This window comes from Leptinotarsa decemlineata, unplaced genomic scaffold, assembly GCF_025532065.1.
Source record: "Leptinotarsa decemlineata unplaced genomic scaffold, Ldec_3_MD MMD2_tig00000008_RagTag_RagTag, whole genome shotgun sequence".
In the NCBI taxonomy this organism is placed as follows: domain Eukaryota; kingdom Metazoa; phylum Arthropoda; class Insecta; order Coleoptera; family Chrysomelidae; genus Leptinotarsa; species Leptinotarsa decemlineata.
In genome coordinates this window covers 12,488,879-12,509,539 of record NW_027412537.1, presented here as the reverse complement: position 1 = coordinate 12,509,539, position 20,661 = coordinate 12,488,879, and the positions used below count along the sequence as shown (strand labels likewise).

General features: G+C 35.4%; 1 protein-coding gene across 6 annotated transcripts in view; it reads right to left on the bottom strand.

The window, feature by feature from the left end:
* Acsl (Acyl-CoA synthetase long-chain) overlaps positions 1-20,661 on the bottom strand; it is a 63,778-nt gene that overhangs the window by 30,495 nt on the left and 12,622 nt on the right. The window contains exon 2 of one of the 6 annotated variants that reach the window (XM_074171084.1): positions 7,571-7,603. The exons of 2 other annotated variants lie outside the window; for them this stretch is intronic. In XM_074171084.1, the coding sequence (XP_074027185.1) occupies positions 7,571-7,590 (20 nt within the window). In that variant the 5' untranslated portion in view covers positions 7,591-7,603. Of the gene's footprint in view, positions 1-7,570; positions 7,604-10,895; positions 11,174-18,893; positions 19,045-20,661 lie in introns of those variants that run through there. 3 more of the 6 variants (XM_074171085.1, XM_074171082.1, XM_074171083.1) reach the window with 3 other exon arrangements.

The following is a 20,661-nucleotide window of genomic DNA, read 5'->3' as shown; positions in this document are numbered from 1 at the left end:
CACAAAAGTTATAAATATCCTTATTTTCAATGAAATGAGCAATTTTTTGCCTTGTTTGAACAAGAATGAAGCGTTTCAAGGAATTTTTGAATAAGTGAATCACTTTTATGTTACGCATTAACTCCGGAGCTGTATTGAATAATTTCGGCGCTAAATGACATGAGTTGGTAATCGGAAGCATCTGTTTTTATGATATGTAGTTTTAGTGCTGTAATAGAAGAGCTGCCGAATATCGAAAATATGAGCCTCCGAGAGTAAAGCTTGGGTAGAGAAGCGCGCAAGTTTAAATGAAACCATTTTCAAGAATCTACTTTGCAACACTTCCAGCGGACGAATATGGGCTCCTCCCCAACAGGCAATTCCATAACGTAAGTGACTTTCAACCAGGGCATGATAGGGAGTTTTGAGTTGAGTTGTTTATAAAATATTTTTGAGAAATTTGAATTTATAAAGGATGAAGCGCAGCTTATTGCATAAATAATCTATATGAGAATTCCATCTGAGGTGTGAGTCTATAACGACACCTAAGTATTTAATTTTAGTTTCAGGTTTGATTGTATGTTGGCCCACATCCAAGTACGAGAATGATGGTCTTATCTAACTGTTGCAAGTAAATGGCAAATAATGGGTTTTTTCCAGGTTAATTGTCAATAGCCTGTATTGTAGCCAGTTTTGTATTGATTGAATATCTTTCTCTACCATAGTTCTGACCAGTTATTGGCTCCATAAGAAATGGCTGTGTCATTTGCCAAGCCTAAGATTTCACCTTTACTGTCCAGCGAAAAAATTCCATTGACATAGATATTAACAGAATTGGTCCCAAAATTGTACCTTGTGGAACACCTATCCTAATGTTTTGTGGCTTGCTTAAAACATCATCAATTTTTACTATATGTGTTCTATTAGAAAGGTAACTCATAGGCATTTCCCCGTATTCCCATATTTTCAGGTGTTTCTAGAAGCAGTTCATGATCGACTGTGTCGAATGCTTTCGACAGGTCGATGAAAACACACAGGCATGGTTTATTCTCATTCAGTGCGGAGGATACTTTAGACGTCAGAGCCAATATCGGTGGATACGTTTTCCTAAAATCCATACTGATGTTCAGATATCAATATACCTACTTGATATTATTAAAAGCTGAAAAAATTTAAAAATTAAAAATATTATTAACAAGACGATTGTGAATATTAACAATCGAAACATTGTGACATAACTTGGTATGAAATCTTTAAATTTTTATTTTTTCATTTTTTGTCATTAATATTTTCAACTTTTCAATTTTTTTCAGCTCTTAATATTTCAATTTTTATTTGTTTAGTTGTTGTTGTATGTTATTTCTTTGTAATTTCAGTTTTTTGTTTAATAAAGTTGTTATCTTCGGTTAATCTTTTTTAATTTTTTCAGGGTTATCAATTTTATATTATATTAGACAATGGAAGTCCGAACTGATGAAATATTGATTCTTCAATTGGACTGACGAAGATTTTTGATTATAAGTTTTTCTCAATTGAAATGAATATGAGCGATTCAGAATCAAGTTCAAACCATAGGTGTGAGTTGTGACAAAAAATATCGATGCAGTGACATCTATTTTCATTACTTTCCATGAACAAAATAATTTTAAGTTGTAGTGGAAATTATTTTAGGATAGAGTGAGGTAGATAGGGCAAAACCGAAAAATCACAGATTAAAAATCAAACAAGGAAAGACCAACTATTATAATGCAAAAATATATAACTCCAACAATAAAACTAAACAAGTATGGACTATCATAAATAATGAACTTGGGAAAAAAACTAAAAATAAAAATCCAGCATGTATAGCTTTGAAATATAACAATCAAGAAATTGAAGATCAACATACGGTTGCAGATTTGTTTGCTAGGCATTTCTCTTCAGCGGCTGCATCAGCAATTTCGGATCATTTTGGATGTAACTTAATTCTACCATGTACTTTTGCCAAGAATATTGTCGTTCAAAATGAATTCGATCTCTCAGAAATTTCACCGCTTGAAGTTTTGAAAACTTTAGATAATATAAGGAACAAAAATTCAGCTGGTATTGATGATATGTCTATTGTTACTGTAAAGCAAATTATTGATATAATTATTGAACCATTAGTTTTTTGCTTTACCAGTCCTTTTATGGGGGTTTTTTCCCAGATGAATTGAAGAGGGCTCTTGTCTTTCCACTGCACAAAAAAGGTCGGAAAACAGTAATTGACAATTATAGGCAGATTTCGTTGATTTCATCCTTTTCAAAACTCTGAGAAAATAATAGGTAATAGAATTTTGATGTATATTGAACAAAATGACCTATTCTGCAATAATCAACATGGTTTTAGGAAGAGTAAATCAATTGAATCTGCATCTTATCAACTATTGAACTATATTTATGCACAAGTGGATAATAATAACCTGGTTTTTTCACTTTTTTTAGATCTATCAAAAGCATTCGATACTGTTTCTTCCAAATTTCTATTGAAAAAATTACTAGTAATGGGCTTTCCCAATAATGTGTTGTGTTGGATAGAATCGTACATGGAAAACCGTAGTTTGGTGGTTAAATGTAATGGAATTACATCAGTTCCTTATGATGTGAAACTAGGTGTTCCACAAGGGTCTGTTCTGGGTCCATTGTTATTCTTGACTTTTATCAATGACTTGCCTGAATTCATATCAGATTGTCACATAACTATGTACGCTGACGATACTACAATCACTGTTTCTGGAAAAAATGAGAATGAATTATCGATGAAAATTAATTTAGTTATTGACGAATTCAGTAGTTGGTGTCAACGTAACAAATTGATTATAAATAAATCTAAGTCAGTGCTGATGAAAACATTTGTTAGGAAGGATTTCTGTTGTAATTTAGTCACTTTGAATGACATAAAAATATCAAAAGAAGTTGATTTTCTTGGAACTATTTTAGATGAGAATCTCACCTGGAGAAGTCACATACAAAAAGTGTGCAGTAAACTCAATTCCGCTTATTATTCGATCAAACAGTTGAAACATTGTTTAGATAGGTTTGGTTTACTAAATGTTTACTTTGCGAATGCATAATGGCTTGGAGATGTGCAAAGGAATTTTCATCTCTCAAAAACGACTGATAAGATTGATATTCAACCTGGGGTACCAAGAAAGTTGTAGACCCGTTTTCAAAAGAGAACGCTTGTTGACTGCACCCGCAATTTATATAATGAAATGTGTCATTTTTGTGCACTGGAACCTTGACTTGTATATAATGAACTTGAGCATTCACGGTCGTGATACTCGATATGCTACTGCTCTGAGGGTCCCTTCACATAAGAGTGATCATTTCAAAAAATCTCCATTATATAATGCCATAAATTTTTATAACAGACTGCCACTTTCTATAAAGAGATTGAATTCTTCAACTTTGTTCAGTAAGAACGTTTAAAACTTATTACTGGACAAATGTTACTACAGTCATAAGGAATATTTAGAGGATTCTCTCACAGAAGGATAATAAGATATATAATCGTTCTAAATTTTCACTTGCTGTTTTGAGTTTCAGTGTTCTGACTGGCGATTTTATCGTTTTTTTTTAAATATGTGTGTACCTGTTTGTAAATATATGTATATATGTAAATATATACATATGAATATTTATTTGACCACGGCAAGCAAAATTGCCACATTTTTTTATTCATTTTTTAATTAGCATTTTATATATCTATATGTATCTATACCTTTGTATATGCAAATATTAATTTTTATTCAAGCTTTGATCCCATAATTTTATTCATAAGTGACGTACTGTTTTTTGTAAATAATCATTGATTTACCATATATACGCTATGTATCACAAATGGTAAATAAATATTATTATTATTATTATAGATGAACGAAAGTCTTGAGTAAATGTTCAACAGGTTTCACTCTAGCTAAATCTACATTACTCTAACCGTACCTACTCATCTACAACTTAATTCAAAGATACGACGAGCACAAAAAGCATACATAAACCCAATAACATATAAATATAAACCTCTCAACACACGCTATACAGAACAAACATAACTTTCATAAAACAAGTCAATAAAGGAAACCGTATGGACATCTGGGAAAGCCTAAACATCCATAAATTCAAAAGTCATAATTCATTTATCGAGGAACATATACAAATCAAAACACAAGACCTAACATTCAATATACTACACAAAACAATACACATTCCTAGAAACAATGAAACTAGAGAAACTCCAACACAAAGGATATTAACTGATGTAACCCAAATACAGGCAAATTTAAAGAGACATTCTTATAACAGGAGACTACAAATACCTGAAGTAAGGCGTATAAGGGTATAAAAGAACAAACAAGAAGATAAAACGTTCAGTTTGAGTAGAGCCTTGAAAATCCAACTGTAATGAAAATTGTAATACACAACTTTATATATTTACGTGTAGAAAAGGCAAATCTTTAGTTTACCCCGATAATTTACTGAAGATACCCAAAAGAAGGTCGATAAAAAACTGATTCTCCTCCACAATAACTTTCGTCATAAAAATGCAACTTCTCAATATGTATCATCCTAATTCAGTTCATATAACTAATTTAATTGCATATTATGCGGCCAAGGAAAGCTTCCACGATCTCGTAATTATTCGAATGAGTTCCAGTGGTTTTCGTTTCTGATCAACGACCTTCAACTGTGTGAATGCCTACCATACACCTTGTAAATTTGTTTATTTGTACTTTTTATAATAATTCGATCATTCTTTTCAGTCACGACCTTGATTTATGCAAACACAATTCTCCGCATGTTTATAATGAAATAAAACAGTATTTATAATACACACATCGGAAAAGTCTAGGGATATTTTTAAAAATGGCAATAATTTTTTTTACATCGCTTTAGGGAAAAAAAGTTGACGGGTGATTATTAAACGAATATAACTTACAACAAAATTTATTAAATGGTCAAAAATACTGAGTGCGCATATAAGCAAAACTAAAAAAAAATGGCTCTTCTTTGGCACCCCGAAAAAAAATCATAATAAAAAAAAATTGGAATCAGTACAAAGTATGGCCTCCACGCTGGTTTATTACGGCCCTACATCTATCGTGCATCGACAAAATGAGATTGTCAATGTCTTGTTGAGGTACATTTGCCCATTCAGCGATTAAAAGCTCTCTCAATTGAAACGTTGTGTGAATGTTCCCCATATGCGGAGTAATTCTTCGTTGAAGCATGTCCCACACATGCTCGATGGGATTCAGGTCCGGTGATTGTGCTGGCCATGGCAATACATCAACTCCTTCGTTGGTGAGCCAGTCAGTCACTAGACGCGCGACATGTGGACGAGCATTATCGTGCATTAGGTGGAAGTTTTCACCAACAGCACCAGCAAACGGACGGACGATAGGTAGAAGAATGGTGTCGAGGTACTGTCGAGCTGTGAGGCAGCGATTTGGAAAAACGAGATCGGTTCTGCCGCCGATCATGATTCCGCCCCATAGCATTACTGTACCACCTCTGTATGTGTGGACTTCCTGGACGTGTCTCAAACGTTCATTATTTCCAGGTCGTCTCCACAGTCTTACTCGACAAGAATCTGGATGAAAGCCAAATCTGGATTCGTCTGTAAACAAAACTGTGGCCCAATCATTTGCATCACAGTTTTGATGTTCTTGACACCACTCTAATTCTACCGCGATTGCCTCTCGACAAAGATGGACATCTAAGTGGCCTTCTGTTGTGGAGATCTGCTTCATGCAGTCGATTTCTGACAGTATCACGACCAATGGTTACCTGGTGCGTCTGCTGCAACACGTTAACCAACTCAGGTGCTGTGATTGTCGGATGTCTTCTTGCGGTTAAGATCAAAAATCGGTCTTGAACTGCAGTTGTAGCGCGTCCTTGCCCTGGATGTTGTTCGGCTGGACTGCCAGTTTCACGGAAACGCCGCCACAATCGACTGATAACACTTTGGGAGACCCCCAAACGAAGAGCTACATCATTTTGTCGCATGCCACCTTGAAGAAGCCCTACAGCTCTATTCATCTCAGCCAATGGTAAGTGATGGCGTTCCATGTTAAAGCACAATATTTCCAGTTCAATTGCTGAGCAAGAACTGCATAGAATGTACAAACTCGACACTTTCAGATTATTCATTTTAGCCGAAAAGCTACAGTTTGTAAAAAACTTGATAAAAGATTAGTTATCGTTTTTGCAGGCTTTGTTCAACCCATAGAAATCTATAGGGTGGTCGAGTGTACCAATTTAATCGAAATTGAACGACCTCATGCATTTATTTTTATGATATTTAGTATGTTATAAAAATATCCCTAGACTTTTCCGATGTGTGTAGAAAACCCATTCATACCACTATTTCAACAATCCGACACCCAGTGATGCCAACTTGGGGGGTTTCCTTCCTAATTTTAGGGGATATAATTTGAAAAAGAGAATTTTTGGGGAGGAGGATTTTTTTAGGGTATTTTTTAAGGAGAAAATGAATAAGTGATATCGACATAATGAAGAGCAGGAAGTATAACAGAAATAGTATAAGTATTCATGCTCATATATGTGTTTTTATTTGATGTATTAATTTTTTTACTTATTAGTTGATGTTGTGTAAACTTTCTAGGCAGAAATACGAATCGAATGACACCTTGGTCGTAATTTTTGGACAGGGCTGAAAAATGTCACCAAAAAGAGCTAAATCGGGTACATGTGAACCAGACTATTATTTTTGAGGTCAATTTAATAATTCCAAAATTAGGAAGTGGGATATTTTCTTCGCCTGTTCGATATCTTTGATTGTGAAAAATAGACACATTTTGCAAATGTTTCACTATTACGTACTATTGATGATGATATTATGCAAATAGATACGTTTTTTAGAAGGTTGATTGTTCAAAATTAAACCAAACCAAAGTTCAGAAGAAAAAACTAGTATATTTATATGAAGGTTATTTTGATCATTGAAACAAATACTTTTAGATGTAAACAATATTTTTCGAAGTGGGTAGAGAGTTGGCCATCCTGCTGAACCATTATTATCAATTTTTCTATTTGACTCAAGTATAACAAAGAGATTTATAACAATTATTGCAAACAACAGTGCAGTTGAATCTCCAGTGAAAGAAATGTCAACCTCAAATTGGGTTATGTGTAATTTTCATATAGAAGTAGGAAAATAGAATATAAAACATGTTTTCACAGAATAATTAATAAAAAAAACGAAATAAAACCATATCTGGTCGGTAGATATTGCGTAAACATTGGTCATTAGTTACAAATGAGGAAAAAATTATATTCGAGAAAAACAGCCATCTATTGAGCATGCTTTCTGAAAAAAATCCCTTGCTGAAATGAGGTTAGGAGAAAATTTATGATTTTTGCAAGGAATGTAGATTTTTTGAGAAATATAGTTTTGATGTTGAAGCTTGTCATTCGAGAACAGAACAGAGTATTATTGAAAGTTGTGTAGATTTTCATAGAGATTGAGGTAATTATTTTCAGTGAATAAATAATATATAAGCAAGAGGATATTGGATGCACGTGCAACGACGTCCATGCATTTACTTACTTATTCTCAATGAGAACCATCTTTGTGAAAACTCTGAAAAATGACACATTTGTTATGACTTGCTCCAAAATTCAATACAGTAAGTTCAGTTAAAACATTTTCCCCAAATATGTTTCGAAAATGAATGTTCTCAATGTTTTAAAATACGAAATAAAGAAAAAATCTTTTTGTGGTTCTGAAAAATGCACAGTACATAATCTACCTTATAGACCATATGATTAATACATTTTTTTGGAGAATGTTTTCTACTAAATTAAAAAACATCCTTAGTAAACCAAATTTTAAAGAAAGATGTTGCAGATATTAATGTCAGAAAACAAAAACATCAAAGAAAATTTTGTAATTCAATGGTGATCTTCAAATCATAATCAGTTGAACGTTTATATCTTCCCATTATAAAAAATTTGTCATCAATTTTTACTAAAACATTTCCTTACATCAGCATGATTTCTACCTGGTAGTTTTGAATCAAATAAACAAATGAATTAATCAAGTAGCATCACATTTAGATAGAAATATAGTTACGAATAATCAGCATGTTTTTTGCAGTCAACAAAAATCACTTATATAATAGCTATTGAAAAATGTGAAAACTCATCGTTTTTTTTTCTTTTAATTCGAGTCGAGCTTTATATTGTTTTCAAAACGATCTTGCTTGACAAGCACTATGAATTTGGCATAAGAAGTAAAATACGATGTATGTTGTTGTATAAGTTGAATTTTCATTTTTTTCAATAAATATTTATTTATTCGTCAATTTCTTCAAATTAGTCCCTCTCACATATACAGGAAAAACTCGCAGGAGAACAAATCTGGTGAATAAGGTGGCTGATGCATGATAACGGTGTTGTTTTTTGGCAAAAAAATTACTGGACGTTTTCTTCGTATTGCTTCTCGGAAGCTGCGCATAACTTCAAGATATACTCCTTATTGACCGTGCGACCATGAGGCAATAACTCCTGATATGCACCACGCCACGGTAATCGAAGAAAACAGTTATCAAAACCTTGACACTTGATCAAACTAGGTGTGTTTTTTGTCTTGGCTCTCCTGGGCTCTGCCATAGTGATTCGAAGATTTTCCGTAATAATTTTCTTCGCTTTCTCAACATTTTAATCGCTTGTTGATGTGCTGAGGCGTCCAGGTTCGTTATTCACATCTACTCGAGCTTGTACCACAACATTTTTCCGACTCAGAGTACAATCACCGTATGTCACTGTCAACATCCCAAGTGTTTCTGAACACTTAAATCCACACAAAATTTGATGCAAATTCTTTGACCTATTTTTTTTTGATAGCAGATAATCGCCGAACACGCAAAATACGTCTACCTTTTATGCCTCCAACAAACTAAAAACAGGTAATCTAATGTACGTAGCCGGTAAAATATTACCATTTACCTTATTTTTTCAAAAGATCGCGTACATTATTAGGGTTCCATTTTGGGACAAATAATATTCATCTTGATGAGTCACTTTGAATCACATCTGATACAGTGTCACTATTTTTATTCGCGTCGATTTGTGAAATTTCTTCCTGACGTTTCGCCCGACTGGCTAGCTTCTTCAGAGGTTAATACATCTAAAGAGTGTTTCCGATGTTTATCTTGTAAAAAGATTGAAAAGTGTAATTCGGTAAATGACGATATCGCTACCTACAACTAATTAGGCAGTAATAATAATATCGAAATTTATCAGTAAATCCATATGTCGCCGGAATTGTTTTTTATAGCAGCAATAAAGCAACACATGATTAAAAAACAAAGCAAAGAAGCTTCGTATCACTATATTACTTCAATGAAAAAACAACATAATCCCACGTAATTTACAACTGATATAGAATGTGTCCAAGATAAGGAGGGTCAGTGAAGTTGTTGTTACCAAAAAGGCTAATTTATACCAGGCGATTATTTTTTCCGGTCCATATAAGATTTTAAAATTGGTGAAGATTTCTCGGATCAAACATCCTTAAAGGTCGTCTTGTATAGCTTGGAAAGCTTAAATAGCGTCAGAAAAAATGAAAACGGAATTTGTGAATTTCGACTTCTTTCGAATTCTTCCGAAACAAATCGGAATTTCCTTAATTTTGAAACATCATTTAAGTTAGATCTAAAACGGGAAAGTTCTTCCTAACTCAACCAAATTTGTATCTATGACGGTTTCCGATTTCTCTATGATAGCCCTTCTTATCTTGGACACAAAGTATAAGCTAGTACTAGAAAATCGTTGTACGTTGTCTGTTCAAACAATGAGATGAATTTACATTTCAAAACATTTCTAAATTTTATGCTTCTCAACAACAATGTTATGCCTCTGTGAACATTTGTTCGAGACAAGTATACCAATATGAAAACAATCGCTAATCTAATATACGTAGCCCGCGAAATTTTAACATACGCCTAATCTTTTCAGCAGTCCACATATGTTAATTTTTTTCTCAGGAGTGACTTTTAAAATGGAGATTTAAAAAATATGACAATTATGCTGTGTTATCAATACACGAGATACAACATACACGAGATAATAACGAGTTATATCAGGAACTGATAGTACACCCGTATAATTGGCGTATAATTGGCGCAGTCGGTAGGATCATTATTTCGAAGGATTTGCTTTGAGACTTTTTAAAAACTTTATTTGTACATTTAAGGCAAATGACTACAATTGAATGACATGAATAAGAAAACAAGGTGTATAAATAAGTTCGCATATGACGCAATGCTGAGTAAGCAGGCTGGATCGGCTAACGACCTGGTCTGGGAACATGAATCTGTAATGTTATACCAGTGTACTATCAGTTTCTGATATAACTAACGTTTTGAATCAGATCTAAGATAACACTAAATGCACGTCTCGTGAACCAAGTTGGAATCATCAGGAAATCCTCTGGACTAATTCCTAAACAACTAAGTTGAACAGCCTCAAGTCCAAAGGAGTAGGTAACGTTGAAAAGAGGAATCAATGACCTTGGTTGTATTGCACCCTGCTAGAGGAGTGGAAATTGTAAGGTTGAAAGTGAAAATCTGTGGGTCCAAGCGATATTTTTTTTAATCGCTAGATTTGAGAAATTAACCTTGCTTCGTTTTCAATAACCCTGCCTGTATTATGATTCAAATAACTCATATTACGACACTACTGTTTCAGAGATTTAAAAAATGTTTTCACTTCGAATAAAAAACGCACCCTTTCAATTTATTCGCACTCGAGTTTTTAACGATGAATTTCAATCTGTCGCAATGTAACAGTTAATTCTTTGCAAAATAGTTGTTCACTGAGAAAATGATTAGTACAAAACTGAACAAAAAGAATTGGTTTGTATAACATACCCGTCTCCCGATTCAAAAATGGTTCGAAAACATATATTCTGTCCATAACCTGGAGTAGTGTCTACTAAATGATTTTTTTTCAGTATAACTATAAATAAAAATCTGCCATAAAAACATCTTAAAGATATACGATCCACAATGTATCTTATTCTTATCACTATCAGATGACTATTAAAATCTGATGACGAATAATGTAATTGATCCGCGCCACCTATAAAACCCGAATCAGTAGATCGTATTTCAGAAAACACATTCAAGGACATTCAATGGCATCTGCAACACATCTCACTACAGAGTCTATGATGAAAAGATAATGCAATTGCAAGAAAATCAGTTTAACAAGGTGTCCTTAAAAGATAAGCCTGAGTAAGTAGACATATCACCTTGTACGGAGACGCCATCTATGGGATCGACGGAGAACTCAATCCTTCAATATCAAAGATAAGCGAGGCTCTACAAGGCCCCCAGTTGCAATGCCTATAGCTTCGGCATCGACAGCCGAACGAGATTCGTTCTCTATCTTTCACTGCAACTTTCACACCAAGGCAACTAGAAAATAACACCAGAACAAAGAACGTTTTCTCGACGCGCGTTTCGTTAACCAAGTTAGCGTCCTCAGGAGACCATTATGACTGAATTTTACCACTATGTTTCTGTTTTTATATGCTAGTGGTCTAACTACTACCTGTTAGTAGTACCTAACTCCTACCGGTTAGTAGTTGGGTAGTAGTTAGATACTACCGGTAAGTACAAAATGGTTTAGACTTTCACGACTGAGGTTTTCAGTGTTATTGCTTTTCGAGTTTGAAAGCCGTGGATTCTTGGAATTTCATCCTGACGTTTCGCTGGCGCGAGTGGCTAGCTTCTTCAGAAGTTTAACCATCATGGCTTGCTGTCCGATGACTACCTTTGTACAAATGCAGATACAAATACAGGTACAAATACAACTGATTACCTGACAAGGCAAAAATACGCTTTACGAAGCCGAAAAGGTAGTCATCGGACAGCAAGCCATGATGGTTAAACCTCTGAAAAAGCTAGTCACTCGCGCCAGCGAAACGTCAGGAAGAAATTCCAAAAATCCACGGCTTTCAAACTCGAAAAGCAATAACACTGACTACCGGTTAGTAGTTAGGCAAACAGTGGTAAAATTTAGTCATAATGATCTCCTGAGGATGCTTGGTTAGTACCAGGAGGACGATTTAACGCCACTTTCCCCTCAATGGTGACATCATTCCATTTGGAACGAAGGTGAAATATCTTGGCATTTTCCTAGAAGAAAAACTCACCTGGAACGCTCACTTGGAAGAAGTTTTACACAAAGCCAGACTGTAATGATTGTCAGACCAATGACCACTTATGGAGCAATTGCCTGGGGGCAGAAGGCTTTACAGAAAACGGCTCGGGCGAAGCTCTCTGACAGGCTTGTCTGGCCATCAGTATCACACCGTCAACGGCCATGGAGATCCTTTCTGGATAAAGAGGCTAGATGGACTGCATAGAGACTTGCGCACATTGCCAATTGCACAAATCAATTTAATGCAGAGTACAACAGACTGCTGGTTGACACTGGAAGTCACAGCATTCTGGGAATGCCCTCTGACTTTATGTCTCCAACTGTCAAGTACGAACTGCCTTATGAAGTTCTGTTCCTGAGTAGAGAGAACTGGATACTGCGGGAGAAGGAAATATTAAGAGCAGATAGTTGTTGGTTCACAGATGGATCAAAAACACCTTCAGGTTCTGGTGCAGGTGCTTTCAGTCGCAGACCCAGGACAGAGATATCAATCTGCCTAGGAACCTATGCGACTGTATTTCAAGCGGAAATTTACGCTATTGAATTGTGTGTGTGTCAAAAAAATAATCTCGGGCAGTCAAGCGGCATTGGAATCTCTTGGCTCCTACCGAGCAACGTCTAAATTGGTAGCAAATTGCCAAAAACGACTCTCCTCGATAGGAAGACTCAACAGATTGTCTCTGGTCTGGATTTCTGGCCATACTGGCCTGGAAGGCAACGAGGTTGCTGACTCTTTTGCAAAAGGAGGTACTGCAAGCAGCTTCATCAGACCAGAACCTGTCATTGACATCGCTTCAGGCTTTGCCAAACTCACATTGAACACCTGGATGGCAAGACGATTTATAGACTTCTGGCAGAATCTTTCAGGATTGGCTCACTCCAATGCGTTTATTCGCCATTCGAAGCTTTATAACACTTAGCAACTAACGCTTATTTTATTTCCACTATTTGAATTCCTTGTTTAACCGCACGATTCACTTTCTGAACTCCCTCTTGGGTCGGGAAGCCGAGCTTACATTAGGAAACGGTTCTTTCTATAAATCTGTAGTCGGTTCTCTACTCCACTAGAGTTTCACCGGCAGTTGCCGACTGCATTCTTTCGCGGTGATGTCATGTGTTTGTTCGCTGGCCGACATATCGGTCAGGGGCGACTTCAGATTCGTTACAGTATTATATCAGACTACTTCGAAGGAGACAAAATAGAAATTGAGGCATAAATAAATATTTTTTGAGAAAAATTGAAATTCACCTTATTTTTTCAACACACCTCGTATTTAATGATGAATTGCTCGAAACCAGTCATTAGAAAAGGACAAGAAAAGCTGAATAGCCCGATATTACAGCAAGTTATTCATTTACGCATGTTGCCAAGCCAAATGCCTAAATAATTTTTAAAATCATACACTTGCCATAGTCCTAGTCCCAAAAAACTAGAAACGGATATTTGAATATTCACGTGAATTTTTTTATTGAATAGTCGAAACGGCTCATTTGAGTGAATCACATATTTCATAACTCGTGTATTCTGCTAGTGTGACTGCAAATAGCCATAATGTTCCTTAGGTGGCTCGGAAAGTTAATAACATAACCTACCCAGACCAATAATGATAATCAGTAGTTGCTTATTACCGAAATTTAGTAGTTATGTGCTTCTACTATGCTTGTCCTGTGAAAATGCAAAATTACGTCACCGAAAATAGGTTTGCATTGGTTCGAGTTGTTTGCTGAATGCTTCACGTTACGAAACTGTAATTGAATGTTTACATAGATGAGCAACTATTTTTAACTTTGAATCGGTCGTTTCAATAAACAAAAGCTTCGGGGCAAGTGATTGGCGTAGGTAAAGGTCACGATTTCGCTAGTTCAATTTGCCAATTTACCTCAACAAGCGCGTGTACGATCTTCGAGCTAAAAATAATACAGAAAAATATTCCTCGTGTCGCGGAATGCATATCCACCTTCAACGAACACTTGAAAGTAATAGTGAATTCTCGCACCGAAATATTTGGGTTCTGGTTGTGTTCGAGATACCTGATTTTTCGATTTGGACGAGATACACGTGTTCGAGTAGACTTTTTGCGCTGATGAGGGAAGACGTATCCGAAACATGTTTTAAAGTAGTCGCCCCCCGTCTCGATCGGAATTTTCAAGATTCGGTGTATTTCAAAAATCATAGAAATACCAGAAAATTAGGTAATTCATAAACTTGTATGGTAAAATTATCAATTTGAATCAAAACAATGTAATTCTTTTTCTTCTTATCAAGGCTGAGATTCAAATGAAAATCTTGTCCAAATTTATGATGATTTGCAAATAAGTACTTTCTTGTATTTACCATACTTGTGTTTGTATAGAAAAAATTTTCTTAGCCCCAATACAAAATTCAACAATCAAGTTAAATATAATGTTGATAATTGTTACTCGCTGTCTGTTCAAAAAACATAAAGTGAAATTTTCATTTTCCTCTTGTACAGGACTATTCAAATTCGTTTCTGTACATGGGTATCTCGTAGTCGATAAGAGATAGAGTATCGGTTAAATTGTGGCAAAGTTGCGTATTTTAGAGACCTATTCAATGATGTAAAAAAATCGAATGTAGCTCTTTTGGTTGTGGAGATTTACAGGAAAAACCAAAAAATCCCAAATTATTTTTTGTCTATATCTTCTTTATTCGCAGACATATTGAAAATCTGTCAACATTTCGCTATTTGCACTTGATGTGGGCTATCAGAATATGCCCATGAATCTTTTATACAGGGTGTCATTTGACTTGGGCCACCCTCATCTTTGAATTTTCAAATACGGACCTGTATTTTTTGTTGTAGTTTTTGGATCGTAGACGTTCACTTCATACTGAGAAATTAAATTTTATTTTATATTTAGGGATGTTTCGGTAATATTTTTTCCATTGCTCTGAGCATTTTCTACAATGAACTTCGAAAAAGAAAACCTTTTATGATTATCAGAAACATATCTGCAACAAAAATATATGATATGTGTTTTGATGAGCAGAAAAAAAAATGATAGCAATAATAACATCCGAAACGCACTATAATTGCAATGAAAATTGAAATGAAGTAATTTATGTACACAAAAAAATTAATGGCCCAATAAATGTTTTAACTGGAGTCCTTCCATTTCGAGACAAATAATGGGCCAATAAGATGGTCTGCAAGATCACCAGATCTTACTATTTTGGACTATAGGGAATATTGAAAAATAGGATTCACGCTGGCAGAGAGATAGAAAATGTGGAAGACTCGAGATTGAGGATTTTGTATGATTTCGCAACAATGCAGCAAATAAGTGTATTAAGGGCAATAAATAATATGAAAAACCGAGTTCAAAAATGTCTCGAAATGGATAAACTCCAATTCGAACATTTATTCCGTCAATAATTTTTTTTGTGTCTATAAATTACTTCATTTCAATTTTCATTACAATTATAGTGTTCGTTTCGGATGTCATTATTACTATCATTCCTTTTCATGCCTATTAAAAACATTTAATATATTTTTGATGTAGATATGTTTCAGATAATCATAAAAGGTTTTCTTATTCGTAGTTCATTGTAGAAAACGCTCAGAGCAATGAAAAAAATATGAATAGGTACCTAAACATTAAAAAAAACTCTCGAAAAACTCTACGGTACAAAGGGAGACGTGAAAGTTGCTATTGTGTTTTTATTCAACTCAGTTAACCAATTTCCAGGGCCGTAATTTAAAAAGTAATAATTCGGACAATTATAATCAAATATTACCGAAACATCCCGAAATATACACACATCGGAAAAGTCTAGGGATATTTTTATAACATACTAAATATCATAAAAATAAATGCATGAGGTCATTTAATTTCGATTAAATTGGTACACTCGACTACCCTGTAGATTTATATGGGTTGAACGAAGCCTGCAAAAACGGTAACTAATCTTTTATCAAGTTTTTTACAAACTGTAGGTTTTCGGCTAAAATGAATGATCTGAAAGTGTCGAGTTTGTACATTCTATGCAGTTCTTGCTCAGCAATTAAACTGGAAATATTGTACTTTAACATGGAACACCATCACTTACCACTGGCTGAGATGAATAGAGCTGTAGGGCTTCTTCAAGGTGGCATGCGACAAAATGATGTAGCTCTTCGTTTGGGGGTCTCCCGAAGTGTTATCAGTCGATTGTGGCGGCGTTTCCGTGAAACTGGCAGTCCAGCCGAACAACATAAAGGACGAGGACGCGCTACAACTGCAGTTCAAGACCGATTTTTGGTCTTAACCGCAAGAAGACAACCGACAATCATAGCACCTGAGTTGGTTAACGTGTTGCAGCAGATGCACCAGGTAACCACTGGTCGTGATACTGTCAGAAATCGACTGCATGAAGCAGATCTCCACAACAGAAGGCCACTTAGATGTCCACCTTTGTCGAGAGGCAATCGCGGTAGAAGATTAGAGTAGTGCCAAGAACATCAAAACTGGGATGCAAATGATTGGGCCACAGTTTTGTTTACAGACGAATCCAGATTTGGATTTCATCCAGATTCTCGTCGAGTAAGACTGTGGAGATGACCTGGAAATAATGAACGTTTGAGACACGTCCAGGTGGTACAGTAATGCTATGGGGCGGAATCATGATAGCGGCAGAACCGATCTCGTTTTTCCAAATCGCTCCCTCACAGCTCGACAGTACCTCGACACCATTCTTCTACCTATCGTCCGTCCGTTTGCTGGTGCTGTTGGTGAAAACTTCCACCTAATGCACGATAATGCTCGTCCACATGTCGCGCGTCTAGTGACTGACTAGCTCACCAACGAAGGAGTTGATGTATTGCCATGGCCAGCACAATCACCGGACCTGAATCCCATCGAGCATGTGTGGGACATGCTTCAACGAAGAATTACTCCGCATATGGGGAACTTTCACACAACGTTTCAATTGAGAGAGCTTTTAATCGCTGAATGAGCAAATGTACCTCAACAAGACATTGACAATCTCATTTTGTCGATGCACGATAGATGTAGGGCCGTAGTAAACCAGCGTGGAGGCCATACTTTGTACTGATTCCAATTTTTTTGTATTATGATTTTTTTTCGGGGAGCCAAAGAAGAGCCATATTTTTTTTTAGTTTTGCTTATATGCGCACTCAGTATTTTTGTCTATTTAATAAATTTTGTTGTAAGTTGCATTCGTTTAATAATCACCCGTCAACTTTTTTTCCCTAAAGCGATCTAAAAAAAATTATTGCCATTTTTTAAAATATCCCTAGACTTTTCCGATGTGTGTAAAATTGAATTTGATTTCTCAGTATGAAGTGAACGTCGACGAAACAAAAAATACAACAAAAATACAGGTCCGTATTTAAAACTTCAAAGATGGGGTGGCCCAAGTCAGATGACACCCTATATAAAAGAATCATGGACATATTCTGCTCGCCCACATCAAGTGCCAATAGCAAAATGTGGACAGATTTTCAATATTTCTGCGAATAAAGAAGATATAGGTAAAAAAATAATTTGGGATTTTTTTATTTTTTCTGTATATTTCAAGAACCAAAAGAGCTATATTCGATTTTTTTACATCATTGAATAGGTCTCTGAAATACGCAACTTTTCCACAATTTTAACCAACACTCTATGTCTTATCATTTACGAGATCCCTATGTACAGAAACGAATTTGAATAGCCCTGTATATAAATTGAAATAGAAAATAAGAAATTGGTTAGCACCAAGAATGGTTTCCTTCAATTTGGAAAAAGGCTCGGACAGTAAGTACCACTGTCAAAAACTACTAATCGTCAAGAACATCTGAATAATAAGCTATCTCTCGATATGTCAGAAGTGTAGGAAAAGTAGTTTATTATCAGCTGACGAATCACCTGGATGAAATATCAATTTCACCTCTACACATCTGAATTTAAAAAAGGTAGTTGCACTACCGCCTGGCAGCATTTGGTCGATTCTATTCAAAGGTATTCTTACAGCTCTGATACTGTGATATACTAATGTCAATCTTGCATCACATAGAAATGTCTGAAGATGGTGTCGAATTCTCTAATAATTATCTGGGGAGAAGTATCAGAAAGTGAGTAGGAGTTAACCAGTCGGACTTTATCGAAAAGAATGGGTAGTGCCACAAGGTTCTATTCTAAGTCCATTACTATTTTCTATTTATAGCCAGCTTGTTCAGTAACACATTGTCCTCTCGTCAATATACAGTCGACACCCAGATCTACAACTCTCTCAAGCCTGATGTTGTTGATAAGGATTGTGAACAAGTTAATGAAGACTTAAATCTTGCTAAAACTGCAACTGAACATTATCTAGTTGAGAACTCAAGTAAGTAAAATATTCATTTTTTGTTAAGATTTCCAGGCAGCTGATTGAAAACCAAATGGAAATAAAAATATCTGACAAAGATTGTCCATTGTACCTCAAGTTAACAAACAGTCTGGGGGGTACGAGTACAAAAATATATTATGCGACAGTCCAATTTTGATATGTAAATTATGTAAGTAAAATACATTTGTTTATAAACTCATAAGGAGTTATTGAGAAACCAATTAACCTTTATTCATCGAATCGTAGACAAAACATACGGAGTGTTATATTTTTCAGTTTACATAGACTCTGAAATCGCGAAAAAATATTCTTTACAACAATTACACTTCGTTTGGATTTCAAACCACAGCCACAATTTTGAACTTACTTGAGCCTGATTGACATTATCCAACGGAAATTCACACACTTCACAAGAACTGATTAACATACAGTGTAACCGCCGAACACAGCTGAGCGCGAATGTTCAAAATCAGATACCTACATACGCCATAAAGATGATTTAGATGTAGATATCAGTTCATACATTGAACCTTTATCAATACATATGTCATGATAAAGAAGTGGACTTTTGACAGGATTCATGCACCTACACTTATCGATATCAATAGAATTCACAACTTAACCGCGAACGTGATTTCTAGTGAAAGATAATTACTAAGATATGTTTATTATGTTACGTTTTTGTGTTTAAAAACAATGAAAGTGTTTAAAAAGCTCCTTGCCACTGAACTGGCATTCAAAACAACAAACTCAATAGACTCAGTCTCTTACTCAGTCAAAATTTTCGGTAATGTAGTATTTTTCAAGTTTCAAGAATTGCTAGGAGATGTTTTTGTTTTGATGATAAAAACTATAACAGAACTATAAAAAAATTTTAAATTTCTAGAATACTTTCATAATCACAGCTCTACTTTTTCAAATGACTTTTTTTTATAAAAAGAAGGCAAGAGATCTATGAAAGGACTGAAGTTTCTAAAAAAAGCTTTTGAATTTTTTACTTTTCCGATTATATATGAATAATGCAAAATCACTAAACCAAAAAAGAAAAAGTGGAAGTCAATTAGTATCTTTTCAACTTCGCCTTAAGGTAAAAATAGCGAGACGATGGTATTATTACGTTTTTCCCCGTGGGTTGACCAATAATTGACTACACCGAATAATCAAATTCAACTTTATTTCACTTTAAATACAACGAACACTTCAACTAATGTATATAATATAGTCTTGCTGGATCACTTCGCGTACCGCACTGTAGCTTCCACTTGACTGTGTCGATATCCGACAGTCATCGTCAGTTCAATCAGGTTGAAGCCTAGCTCCCTCACCCTTGTAGCTGATTTTTGTCAGGAGGACAAATGGGTTTATGACTAAAAGGTGGTGGCGGTATGAAAGTCCCCAGACATCAGTACCGCCCTTCACGGTGTACCCCTACCTGGCTGGGGTGGGACGGTTGAAGAATTTGTTCATCCTTTGACGGGGTACATGAGGGTCTCATTCGACAGAATGTCGGGGCCTTCTATATCGGAAGGGTTCGTCTACAGTATAATCAATAGCTTCCCTAACGGGTTTTCGTGAGTTTCAGTACAATCAAAAACTCGCCGATTCCTCGACTGAATGAAACTATGTCCATATCCTCGTGCCTATCCCTTAAATATTGTAATCGAATGCCCTAGAAATTTCGCCGAAGTTCCTTTGAAATCGGTAGCATTATTCTCGCTGCTTCTAGAGTGGCGGGGAATCATCGTACATTCACGCGCTCTTAGCTACGTCGTATTTGGTTTATGGTTACCAGTGACGGCCGGCGTTATTTTCCTTCGAGCATGATTTACAACAGTATATAAAACAGGATTTCCAGATTTCTATGGAACTACGCTACGCAAATCTATAAAAGTTTTGAACAGAAACCAGGCTAGTAGGCCAGAGTCGAAAAGAACTTGTAGTACCAAACGTTTCGTCTGCTACTTAGGTTGCTTCAAAAAGTTTTGACCATTTTAGCTCAATTTCTCAGTAAATATCTATTCTACTGAGTCGTGGTATATACATTGATGCTGTTCATTTTTTCAAAATTTCAATTTTTCATATCTTTTCAGTTTTTTGGTCAATTTTTCTGTTGTATCACTCTTAATTAGGCCATA